The sequence below is a fragment of the Myxine glutinosa genome, chromosome 5 (assembly GCF_964187855.1).
Source record: "Myxine glutinosa chromosome 5, kmMyxGlut1.1, whole genome shotgun sequence".
NCBI classification, from domain to species: Eukaryota; Metazoa; Chordata; class Myxini; order Myxiniformes; family Myxinidae; genus Myxine; species Myxine glutinosa.
This window is the reverse complement of record NC_136265.1, coordinates 110,536,505-110,550,133: the sequence shown is the minus strand read 5'-3', so window position 1 is coordinate 110,550,133 and position 13,629 is coordinate 110,536,505. Positions and strand designations below refer to the sequence as shown.

The 13,629-nt window shown below is 46.5% G+C and overlaps 1 protein-coding gene across 3 annotated transcripts in view; it reads left to right on the top strand.

Annotated features, from left to right (window-relative positions):
* TPP2 (tripeptidyl peptidase 2) overlaps window positions 1-13,050 on the top strand; it is a 201,391-nt gene extending 188,341 nt beyond the window's left edge. For all 3 annotated transcript variants that reach the window (XM_078778530.1, XM_078778531.1, XM_078778532.1), the window contains 6 exons: window positions 4,579-4,718; window positions 5,614-5,710; window positions 10,624-10,754; window positions 11,207-11,390; window positions 11,539-11,658; window positions 12,772-13,050. In XM_078778530.1, coding sequence (XP_078634656.1) covers window positions 4,579-4,718; window positions 5,614-5,710; window positions 10,624-10,754; window positions 11,207-11,390; window positions 11,539-11,658; window positions 12,772-12,861 — 762 coding nt within the window. In that variant the 3' untranslated portion in view covers window positions 12,862-13,050. The remainder of the gene's footprint in view (window positions 1-4,578; window positions 4,719-5,613; window positions 5,711-10,623; window positions 10,755-11,206; window positions 11,391-11,538; window positions 11,659-12,771) is intronic.
* Window positions 13,051-13,629: the final 579 nt, after the last annotated feature.

The window sequence follows — 13,629 nt, the reverse complement described above, 5'->3', positions numbered from 1 at the left end:
TCACACCTTCCAGCTTCACACCGTCTCCAAGATCCAACTCAACATTTCCTCCATCTGCAGCTCCCTCTGTGCACACCTTACATTTGAATGTAGCTGCCACACTGGTTAATGACCCTCTCAGACCACTACATTTTTGATGAACCCACTCGGCGCACATTGTACACTGAATGGAGTTCACTCCGACACCCTTCCTACACACAGCACAGGGCCACTTCCCAGTTCTTTCCACCTCACCACATGCTTTACCACTTGCCATCACCTTCGTCTTTCCGATATTCACCTTCAGACCTTTTGTCTCCATACATTCCTTCCACGTGTTCATCTTTTCCTTCAGTCCATCCATACTTTCCGCAATCAACACCAGATCATCTGCATACAACAACTCCCACGGTAAACCCTCCTTTACGTTCTGAGCCAGCACCTCCATCACAGCTACAAATAGTAGTGGACTTAGTACCGACCCCTGATGCACTCCCACCTTCACCTCAAACTCACCACTGTTCCCGTCCTTCGTCCTTACAGCTGTGCGCGCTCTGTTGTACATTGCCATCACTACTCTGATCAACCATTCCTCCACTCCTAACTTCCTCAATGCCCATGTCAATACTTTGCGTGGAACCCGATCGAATGCTTTCTCCAGATCAACAAACCCAAGAAACAACTTCTTCCTCTTCTCCATGTACTTCTCCTGCAACTGCCTCACAATGAAAAGCGCGTCTGTCGTTCCTCTTCCTGGCATAAATCCAAACTGCATTTCGTCGATCTTCACTTTCTTCCTTATCCTCCTCTCCAACACCCTTTCCAATACCTTCATTCCATGCTCCAATAACTTTATCGCTCGGTACGAGCCACACTCCAGAGGGTCACCTTTCCCCTTGTATAGAGGGACGAGGGTACTCAGTTCCCAATCCACTGGAATGCGGCCTTCTTTCACCACCAGATTACAGATCTCTGTCATTCTCTTCACACCCCAACTTCCTGCTGCCTTCAACATATCTCCCACAACTCCCGTCGGCCCTCCCGCTTTTCTACCCTTCATTGCTTTTATCGCTTCCTCAACTTCCTTCTCAGTTATCTTCTCTGCCGGTCCTAAAACTGGATTACTCTCTATGTTGCCATCCCATTCATTCTCAGTATTCAACAGCATTTCCATATATCTTTTCCATCTTCCTTTAATTCCATCTGGGTCGACAACGATTTGTCCCACTTCATCCTTCAAGCAGCTCACCCCCATCACATCACACCTCTCTTTCGCTATCTGCTTTGCAATCCTGAATACCGCTCTCTGACCCTCTTCCGAATCCAAGCGTTCTCCGAACATTTTCCTACATGCCTCCTGCGCCTTTGCTACCTCTTTCTTTGCAGCCTTCCTGGCTGCCTTATAACTTTCATGCTCTGCTGTTTCTGCGCCCGTACCCTTCGCCTTCTGCCACTCCTTGAACTTCTTCCTCTTCTCGTCAATCCTCTTTCCAACTTCATCATCCCACCACCATGTTTCCGAGTGCCTCGGTGGTCCTTTTGTCCATCCACATACCTCACCAACGGCTCCCAACAGACTAGCTTTCATTGACATCCAACCACTTTCAAGCTCAACCACATCATCCTCGACCCTACTCAGCCTCTCTTTTAATGCCTCCCTTACTGTCACCTCTTTCAACCTCCACACCTTCATTCTCGGTTGGTACTTCACCCGCCGAGCTCTCCTCGCACCTTTCACCCTTACGTCGCAGACAACCAAGTGGTGCTGTGAAACAGCCTCCTCCCCCGGGATTACCTTTGTGTCTCGGAGGTGCCCCCTATCTCGCCTACGCACCATCAGGTAGTCAACGGTTGTCGTCGACCCACCTGACGTGTATGTAACAAGCTTATTATCCTCTTTCTGGAACTGAGTATTACAAATCAACAAATCAGCTCCATCAGCAAACTCCAAAATCCTTTCACCTTCTCCATTTCTCACACCATATCCGTAACCCCCATGAACTCCGTCAAAACCATCCATACTCCTTCCCACATGTCCATTTAGGTCTCCTCCTACCACAACAACTTCCTCATCTTTTACGTTTTCCATCAGCTGCTCTATCGCACACCAGAACTTGTCCTTCTCTTCATCGCTCCGACCAACCTGCGGAGCATATCCCGAGATGACGTTCACCAAGAGCTTTCCAATCATCATTTTCACCATCATCAACCTATCACTCACTCTAGGCACACTCACCACACTGTCTACAAACTCCTCAGAAAACAGGACACCAACACCATTCACGCCCTCCAGGCACCCTTGCCACACAAACTTGTATTTCTGTCCCTGCCTACCCTTCACCATTCTCACACCACTTCCCTTCCATCTCGCCTCTTGCACACAACATATGTCCACTCTTCTTCTGACCAATACTTCCACCACTTCTCCTGATCTCCCTGTCATTGTCCCTACATTCCATGTCCCAAACCTCAGAAACCGATCTCCACTTTGGGCTGTACCCTGCCCACATGTAGTTGTAATTGTCATGGTTCTCTTTTTGAGGCAATGTTTTTTTATGGCCGGATGCCCTTCCTGACGCCAACCCTCTTAGTCGCCTCCTACGACACGCAGGGATACGGCGTACCTATTCTTATCCAGGGTACACACTGGGAAACGTTTAAAACATGGAAATCCTGGGGGGGGGGGGGGGGGGAGGGGGGGGGATCACCGCTGCGGTTTAAACATATTTAAATACATATTTAAACAAAACCATGAAAACAATCTGGGAAAAGTCTCTAAGTGAGAACGTGGATTTGAGAAAGCAGGAGCAGAGGTGAAAGAACAAACGAGAATATAGGGGGCGGGCACAAGTCGAGACGAGGAGGCCGCACGAGACACCAGGCCGCACGAGGCGCGGACAAAGAAACGACTAATTACACACAAATTTGCAACAACTACAAAACCAAAACCAAATAGAAACACACAATAACACATACACAACAAAATACGCAGCGGAAATTTGACAAAGAAACGAACGGGAAAACACTCAAACTTTGATGCCGTGGAGAGATCAAAGCAAGCCCCGTCGCTCGAGGGACCGGAAGTACACACACAATTCGACAAGGAATGACAGACATAATTCAACAAGGAATTTGTTTCTATTTTTTTTCTTGTATACAAGATCAAGGTTCGTGAAAGAGCTAACATTAATCACACAAAAAGTCAAACCGACACACAAAATACAAAATAAGGGGAGCGGTAGACAAGACGGGGAGAGAGGGGGAAGGACACAAACACAACATTTGAGAGCAAGGACATCGAGAGAACTGTGGGAGGGAGAGGGCTTGAGGGGAGGTGGGAGAGGTATAAAACATATGGACACTGCAAGGACTTCCAGGAAAGAAGTTTTTATTTCAAAAAGGTGTATCTGGGGTGAATTAACTGGGGAAGAAAAGATCAAGGTTTTGGAAGGGGGAAGATAAGAGATGGTGGTGAACAGCTGTTTTAAAGACCTGGAGGGTGAAGTGGGATTGAAGGGAGTGGGGGAGTTTGTTCCAGAGGTGGGAGAAAAGGGGAATGAAAGAGTGAAGGTGAGCAGAGAGTCTAGATTTCGGCAGTTTAACCATCAGAGGGTTGCTAGCAGATCGTGTGCGACCTGTAGGAATATTTGGGGGACAGAGCCCAGAGAGAGCTGGGGGGAGCAAGGCCGGAGAGGAGTCGGGAGAAGACAGAAAGACCACTAACCTGCTTGCGGCAGGTTGGATTAATAAAAAATTTAAAAAAAACACCTTTAGAGGCCATTTTTCCCCGTAAAGCGGGGGTTGGCCTTTTTCGGGAACCGTGGTTGTTGTTGTTTTTTGGTCCCCTTTTTGAAGCAATGTTTTACGGCCGGATGCCCTTCCTGACGCCAACCCTTTTTGCCGCCTTTTAACGACAAACAGGGAATTACCAGTGAACTGGTACTCAATTAGCTGACCTCGGAAGGATGACAGGCTGAGTCAACCCCCCTGGCATTAATTCAGCGATCGACCGGGATTCGAACCCAGGATCCTAAGCCGGCACCCTAGCCGCTAGCCCAACACCAGGGTTAATGGATTAATGACAGATATAATTCAACGAGGAATGACAAATATAATTCAACAAGTACAACGCTTAGACCGATCAGTTGAAATTTCTTGAGCGTAATCTACGCCACAATTATATTGGAGAATGTAAATTTATGATGTCATTGGTCACATGGTCTGGCAGCCATGTTGGATCCAAGAAAAACCTTAAAAAACAGAAGAGTTGCCTCGCAGTATTCCATGAATCCCATGTACTTTTTCATGCAGTGCTTTCTCATTGGCTGATGCCACCATGCCGGTGATGGTGGTGGCAAGATGCTCACGTTAGAGGGAGTGGAGTTGAGGTTTCAGGCCAAGGTGCACGGTCACTTGTAAAGGAAGTGGAAAATGATTGAACTTTCCAGCTTTATGATTTTCATTTACATTATGGACGAGGTTTTTTTTTTTTTTTTCTACACAGTATGTTGAATTTAATGAAATGTCGAAAATTGTCTCCGGGATGCTTTAAACGTCGTCAATTCATTAACCATGTCCGTGCCTCCTGTCTTCTTTCAGGAATTATTTCATGTGTTTTATCACCTGATTGCACCGCCAAACAAAAACAAGAATTTGAACAAGGATCGAGAGAAGAAGCAGGATACACAGGAGGACTTCACTGAGGCATTACGTGATTTGAAGATCAGTTGGATGCTGAAGTTTGTGCTGCCCCTGCCCCCTTTTCCTCTCTACGGTCCGTGTGTTGTTGATAGAATGGTTGAAGAAGCTAACGGCGTTCACTTCAACACTTTACATTAATTGAAGGAAATATCAAAATGAAAAATGAAAGCAATATTGTGTCGACAAGTGAGAGAAAGAGAGAGAAAGGAGAGAGAAAGGAGAGAGAGATGGGAGGGGCAGGGGAGGATGGGGAGAGGGAGAGAGAGAGGGGTGGGGGAAAGAGAGGTTTCATGGTTTTGGCGCGATGGAAGAGACACACTGACACGCACACACACTGACACGCACACACACTGACACGCACACACACTGACACGCACACACACTGACACGCACACACACTGACATGCACACACACTGACACGCACACACACTGACACGCACACACACTGACACGCACACACACTGACACGCACACACACTGACACGCACACACACTGACACACACACACACACACACGCTCACTGACACACACACACACGCTCACTGACACACACACACACACACACACTGACACACACACACACACACACACACACACACACACACACACACACTGACACACACACACACACACTGACACACACACACTGACATACACACACACACACACTGACACACACACTCACACTGCCACACTGACACGCACACACACTGACACGCACACACACTGACACGCACACACACTGACACGCACACACACTGACATGCACACACACTGACACGCACACACACTGACACGCACACACACTGACACGCACACACACACTACCTTTTATTATTATGCGTGATTGATCGACATTAGTCTGTAAAAACTTGATGCACTGGTTTAGTTCTTATTGTCTGTTGTCCTTCTGTTGGCCTGTGCTGTCCAGGCTTGACTTGGAGGATTTGTTTGATGAGCTGAAGGAAGCGCATCCCAACCATCTCCCCTTGTTCATTGCTCGGCTTCATCAACTGGACTCTGACAAGGTGATCATGGACTTTTTGAGCATTGTTGTGGCATTCCCTCAATTGCTTTCGCTCTATGACACTGGGTCACTTCCTTCTCAACCTTCACTCTGTCTCTTATTCCTTGGTCTGCAAGTGTGTACATATGTTTATAAGTTGAGAGAAATATTCTTTTGAGGCCATCTACTAATTTTATATTCACAAATTGTGGAATTTTGTGCACCCCTTACCCCATTCCTTTTCCATTTACCTATTCATTCCCTTCATCCCAATTCTCATCACCACACCCATCCCAACAAATATTATTCTCTTGTTGTACCCCACTCCTTTTTATCTATTGCTTTTCTCAATTTTCCGCAATATCCCTAACCCTACATAATGTACATCGAACATGGTATTTCAGGCAGGATAGCTTTGAGGTCGCAAACTCGCCTTTGGGTTTGGAATCTATAACTGGTCTGCATATAAACGGTCATGCAGATGCTTTGCAGACGATGAGTTGCATCAATGAGTATACTGTCCTTTGGATGGGACGTTAAGCTGAGTGTCGCAACTGCAGGTGCTATTGGACAATTAAGATCCCAAGGTGCTTTTAGAAAGGAATATTCCATTGTTTTTTGTTTTGTTTTTTGTTTTTTTGTATACAAGATCGAGGCTCGTGAAAGAGCGAACATTAATCACACAGAAAGACAAACCGACACATAAAACATATAACATGGGGAGCGGTAGACAAGATGGGGAGAGAGGGGGAAGGACACAAACACAACATTTGAGAGCAGGGACGCCGAGAGATCTGTGCGAGGGAGAGGGCTTTGGGGGGGGGGGGGGAGGAGGCATGGGAAGGGGGGTTGGGAGAGATATAAAACATATGAACCCTGCAAGGACTTCCAGGAAAGAAGTTGGAATTTCAAACAAAGTGGATCTGGGGTGAATTAGTGGGGGTAGATAAGATCAAGGTTTTGGATGGGGGAAGATAAGAGATGGTGCTGAACAGCTGTTTTAAAGACCTGGAGGGAGGAGTGGGATTGAAGGGAGTGTGGAAGTTTGTTCTAGAGGCGGAAGAAAAGGGGAATGAAAGAGTGAAGGTGAGCTGAGAGCCTAGATTTTAGCAGTTTAACTATCAGCGGGTTGCTGGCAGATCATGTGCGACCTGAAGGAATATTTGTTGGACAAAGCACAGAGAGAGCTGGGGGAGCAAGGCCGGAGAGGAGTAGGTAGAAGACAGAAAGACCACCTACCTGCCTGCGGTGAGTGAGTGAAAGGCCCTCGGAAATAGCTTCATCGCGGGAGATTCCAATGATTCTGAAAGCTTTGGTTTCAACAGCGTGAAGCCGAGCTAGGTGTGAGGCAGCAGCACCGGCCCATAGGGGAGAACAGTATTCCATTGAGCTGCGGATGAAAGCCTTGTATGTGGTGAGCAGCTCAGGTGTGCCAAGGAAGGACTTCGCACGACGGAGGATGCCCAGTCGGCGACTGGCTTTGGAGGCCAGCTTGGAAATGTGGTTTTCCCAAGAAAGATCATGGCAGATAGTGAGACCCAAAAGCTTGAGCGACAGAATTTCTTGGAGAGGATTGTTGAGGAAGTAGATAGGAGGGTTGTCCAGTCGGTCTTTTCGGAGAGACATAGTAAGAGTGTGAGATTTGTCAGGATTGAAAGACATGTTCCACTTGTTTGACCAGTCTGTGATTTTGTCCAGGTCTTCAGAGAGTGAGGAGGCTGCAGTCTGCCGATCTGAGGGAACAGGAATGGAGTGGCAGAGAGTGGAGTCATCAGTAAAGAGATAGAGACGATTTTCCACAGAGAGTCGGAGAGATCATTGATAAAGACCAGAAAAAGCACAGGGCCCAGAACACTGCCTTGGGGAACTCCAGCCTGAACAGGAAGGGGAGATGAGAGAAATCCATTCAGGGCCACACGTTGACTACGACCAGAGAGGAAGTCCGCAAGCCATGCGTGGAGATTTCCATGGATACCATACGAGGAGAGTTTGGTAAGCAGATTTGGGTGCCAGACCGTATCGAAGGCATGTGATATGTCAAGGGAAACAGCTCTGATTTCCTGTTTGGCATTGAGGACCTCCATCCATTGTTGAGACAGCAGATGCAGCATGTCCAGAGGAGAATGACCTGGTCTGAATCCAAATTGATGATCGGAGATCAAGCCATTGGAGAAGAGGAAGGATTTGATATCCGAAGCAATGATGGATTCCATGACTTTGCTGATAATTGGGAGCAGGCTGATTGGTCTGAAGTTGCAAGGATCTGTTTTAGCACCTTTTTTGTGTAAAGCGGTAATGTTTGCAGATTTCCAAGATGCTGGCAGATGACCTTGAGCAAAAGAGAGTGTGAAAAGAACAGAGAGAGGGTGAGATAGAGCGGCAGAGCAGGATTTTAGGACCCGTGGGCTGATGCCGTCTGGTCCAGTTGCAGAATCAGAGTCGAGGTTTGATAAAAACTTCTCCACCTTGTCAGGAGAGAAGGACACAGAGTCCAGGAGCAGTTGGGTTCGACTGGTTAAGGTGGGAACAGAGAGAGATGGGTTTGGGACACAAGATTTTGAGGCAAACACAGAGTTGAGGCATTCGGCTTTGTCACGTGCAGTGTCCACTGGGTAGCCATTTGAGGTAAGGGAGGGGATGGAGGGGGAACAAACACCAGAAACGGATTTGACCAGACGCCACCAGGATTTGGAGGAAGGAGATAGGTTTGAGAGTTCAATCTTGAGTGTGGAGAGATAGTGCTTCCTGGCACTCCTGAGGGTAGAAACACACTTGTTCCGAGCTTGGTGGAAGGTACTGAGATTGCCTTCAGTTGGATTGGCCTTCCAAGAGGCAAAGGCAAGTTGTTTCAGGGCAACTGCCTCACCACAAGATTCAGTGTACCATGGATGGGAGGAAGGGTAAGATAACTGAAGACGAGATGGGATAAATCTGTGCATGAGAGAGAGCAGTTTGCTTTGGAAGAATTCCCAGGAAGAATTGATGTCAGAGGCAGTGGAGATGGGAGACCAGTCCAGATGATTGATGGCTGCTTGAAGACCGTGCCAGTTGGCCTGAGTGAAATGCCAGACTCGTCGACGCTGAGGAGGCTCTCTGAGAATGGCCAGAGAGATGTCCACTTTAACAAGCACATGATCAGAAGAACCGATTGGAGCAGGAGAAGAGCAGCAGACATTTTCAGGGAAGTTTGTCATAACCAAGTCTAGAAGAGAAGATACTCCATTGGCTGAGATCCGGGTCGGGAAATTGACAGATTGTGTCAATCCCAGTGAGTCACAGAAGTCCTTTGCTGAAGTGCCATGACTGGTGAGAGAGGTACCCACACCCAGCCAGCTGGCATGATGACAGTTGAAGTCGCCACATATGAGGAAGAGAGAGTTGGGATGAGTGGATAGAAGATGGTCCATGTTGTCAGACAGTGAAATGTAAATGGAGTCATCACTGTTTGGAGGACGGTACAGAACACATATGAACAAAAGGTGGGAGCGGAGAGGAAGCCGTAGCCAGAGGAACTCCTGGGGGTGAGGTGGAGAGAGGGCAGTGCAAGGAGAGTGAGGAAGAGAGTTTTTGATAAGGATAGCAACCCCACCACCAGGACGAGGCTCAGGTCCATCATACCGGAGGAGGGAGTAACCAGGAAGAGATATTAAGGAATCAGAGACATCTTGAACGAGGAAAGTTTCTGTTAAGCAGATCAAGTCTGGATTGTCAGAAGCAACCTGTATGGAGAGATCAGTCAGGTTCGAGCGAAGGCCCCGGATGTTTGAGGTCCATACCGTTAATGAAGAGAGAAGGGGAGCATCGGGTACAGGACAGGGGAGGGGGGGGTAGGGTCAGATGACGGGTGAGAGGGGGAGGTAGGAAGAGCAGTTGATAGTGTGTCAGAGATTACAGAAGAGTTACAAGAAAGGGAAGGATGAGGAGGACGAAAGGTTTGATGGTGATGGGATGAGGCACAGTGTGGGGTTGTTTGAGGGGGGGGCAGAGGAAAGTAGAAGGTTGGGGGAGGTGGAGGTATGAGATAGAAAGGAGATGAAGTGGGGAGGAGGCAGCTTTGAGGAGGAGGGAGAATTGGAGAGGAATGGTGTGGGGGGAGATTTGAAGGGGAGGGGTTGGGGGGTAGTTTTGAAGGGGAGGGGGGAGTTTAGGAGTGGAGGGGCAAGGGGGGTGTTTAGGAGTGGATGGGCAAGGGGGGAGTTTAGGAGTGGAGGGGCAAGGGGGGAGTTTAGGAGTGCAGGGGTAAGGGGGGGGGATTTGGAGGGGAGGGGGCAAGAGGGGAGTTTAGAAAGTGGATGATTAATGAAAGATGAACATTGATACCAAATTGGGTTTATTGTGATTTTCAAGTTAGCAATCCGATTAAGAACGATGGAGGATGGGTGGAATGAATGTGAATTTCGAATATGTAGTGAGGGAGACGTATAAGAGATTGAATTTATTTTATTTGAAGTGGAATGAGTTGGAGAGGAAATTGAAAAAAGCCTTTTAAATAGGAAGAAAAACAGCGTGTTGTAATACACCACTGAATAAAACACTGAAGGGGAAAGTTTAAACATATTTAAATAATATTTAAACAGAACCGTGAAGTACAATCTTATATTCACAAAATACCAACGGGGAGAGGGCAGAGAGGGACAACCACGAGTCACGTGAACAGGGCAAAAGGTAAAAAGGTGTGCCGGTGCCACAACCAAATTCCTGCCCTGGTTTAGGACTACTTGTGCAGCACTCTGTGATGGAGTAGCGAGCTGGCCTTGTTAAATATCAGCTTTTAGAAACTCTCAAATCAGTCATGAGAACCCCAATGTCCCCCAGAGTGGGTATTGCAATAACGTCAAAAACGATTGCATTGGATCCAGTGAATAAATTCACCACTCAGTACTTTGAAACCCCAACAAAAGAAAGGTGTTCCGCTAATGCGCCGTTGTCCTTCAGGAGAGGAACACACGACTGGACGCCATTATCTTGGCTGCTGATTGCGTCATAACCCTCATCGACCAGAATGCCCTCTCGACGTACTTCGCCATGAAGTCTGACCCTCGGCCAGATGCCATTACAATTAAAAGGTTCCCACACAATTTCCTTGTACATTTTTTGCTTTATTTCTATTTGTTTGGGTGATTGTTGACGAACATGTTTCCATAATTTATTGATTAAAATAAGTTGTTTATTTTATTTGCTCTGCAGATATTGATGCTCATGGAAGACGTGAATGACAGAGGGGTTACTTTGATAAATTGATGGAGCAAAGGGGGTTGGCATATTGGCGAGTAACGCCAAATGGACAACAAATAGGGACATACAAACATGGTGGAGGTTCATCTCCTAATATTGGGCATATCGATAATTTTCACCATTCCAGACTTTGACTTTTGTCATTTTCAGAATTGCAGCAAAATGTTTGGGTCTAAAATTTCAAATAAGCTAACGGTTAATTTCTTGTTTATGCAAAGTTTGTATTATGGACGTGAACATTGACGTCGTTTTCTCCTTGCCCATCCGGCCATGTGTTCCACAGTGAGATGGAGAAGCTGCGCTCAAATCTGATCGACGCGTACTGCCGTAAAGGAATTGCAATAGCCGAGCGTCTGACGAGTCAGGACGACGGTGAAGCGGCTGCGCAGATGTGCAGGGAAGACTGGCAGCTCCTCAAGGAAGTCTTCTGGAATGTTCAGAAATGGGCGGATTTGACAGATGTAAAGGTGTGCTGTTTGATTTGGCAGGGATGGGGATAGACGTTCCAGCTATTGGAAAATTTCTACCTGTTCTTTGCACATCTTGGAGGTTGTTGCCAATTACATGATTCTTAACTGTAATTGTAGTTTTCTGACTGCCTTCTCCTTTTTCCAGGTTCTCTCCTTCTCCTACAAGCATGCTCTTGCCCACAAGTTGTACGGAATGGCCTTGAAATATAGCCTAAAAATAATGGAAGACAAGCAGTCAAAAGAAAATGGCAAAAACTGTGCCGAGGTAAGTCATGATGTTATAGCTGTTTTTTTTTAAATTCAGCCTAAAAACGAACATCGTTGTCAAGGGACAAAACCTATTACGTCGTCTTCTCAAGTGTCATGGTAAATGGTCTCATTTTCATATCAAACGGCCACATGCGCTAAGGCTGACCGGGCACAGAGAGTCTTGATTTTGGCAGTTTAACCATAAGAGGGTTGCTGGCAGATCTTGTGCATCCTGCAGGAATAATTGTGGGACAGAGCACAGATAGAGCTGGGGGAGGTAGGCCGGAGAGGAGTCAATAGAAGACAGAAAGACCACCAACCTGCCTGCGGTGAGTAAGTGAGAGGCCCTTGGAGTTAGCTTCATCGCGGGAGATTCCAATGATTCTTAAAGCTTTGGTTTCAACAGTGTGAAGCCGAGCTAGGTGTGAAGCAGGAGCACCAGCCCAGAGGGGGGAACAGTATTCCATTGCGCTGCGGATGAAAGCCTTGTATGTGGTGAGGAGCTCCGGTGTGCCCAGAAAGGACTTGTCACGATGGAGGATGCCCAGTCGGCGACTGGCTTACCCTAACAACTCTAACAACCCTAATCCTAACCATCCCCAGAAATATTACCGCAAATGAACTCCAACTGGAGGCAATCCGGTGTTTAGTGATGATTCTGAAAAGAGCTCTCGGAACAAAACTCTGAAAAAGTTGAACAGCTTGGTCCATGAACCGTAATCCATTACCAAAGTGGAGATGGACACTTAGGATCCTGGAAGGACTCCATTCCACCTCATGAAACCGGAAAATGGAGATAACAACCAACGACACACACATGCACACACACACTCACACTCACACACACACACTCTTTTTTCTTTTTTTTCTTTTTCACTCACACACACACATCTCGTTTTTTCATTTCTGTTCCTCACAATTCTATCTCTCTCTTTTATACACACACACACACACTCACACACACACACACACACACACACACACACACACACACACACACACACACTCTCACACACACACGTGTTTGTGTTCGCATGCATACACACGTTCTGCTGTTCACTTCATTTGCATTTTCGAAGATGTTTTGCCGACCCGACCTTGATTAAGTCTGCAATACGTGTGTTTACAGTTGATGAGGATTCTTGGATGGACACACGGTGCGTTGTTCTTGGAGAACTGGTTCTCCATCATGTTTCCTCTCGACTTCACACCTTTTTAAAGTATCCTTGCACTTTATACTGTTCTCTGGACACCTTTTCAGGGCATAAAGGAAGTCAAAACATTGCTTGTTTTAAGTTAAAAAGTCTGATGTTAACAATATTACCTTCAACTTACCCTCCTGCCGATTATTCGTGGTTTTCATTTTATTTTTGTTCCTCCGTTTTAATAAAACGACATATTTGCTCTTGGTATGCACCATTTGTTTTCAATTCCTCACATACATAAGATACATACACACGACTTATTTAAGACTGATAGTCTTTGAAAAATTTGGATAACTGCAAAAAAGAATTTGTGACTTATTAACACTAATAGGCTTTGAAATTTTTTATAACTGTAAAAAAAAAATCATTTTTTATTTATCAAGTGGGCTCTGTTACGTTAGCCTGTTTAAAAAAGAAAAAAAGAATAATTTCGTTGCTTTCCTTCTTTTGACTGCAGTGCAGTAATTGGTCTTTATTTTGATTACGATTTTGAATGTTCAATTGCCTGGATGGCCCCTGAAACTACTCGTGCCTGTCACAAACAGGATGTTGCATGGCAGGCTCCAACTGTTAGTCAGATTCTGTGCGACAATGACTGGGGTCTGGTATCGGAATTCCTGAAATGTCAAGTCAACACAGCGTGAAGCCGAGAATGTCAAGGGAAATCCTGCGAATGTCGAGGAAAATTTTGCGAATGTCAGGAAAATCCTGCGAATGTCGAGGGAAATCCCACAAGTGTCAAGGGAAATCCTGCGAATGTCGAGGAAAATGCCACAAGTGTC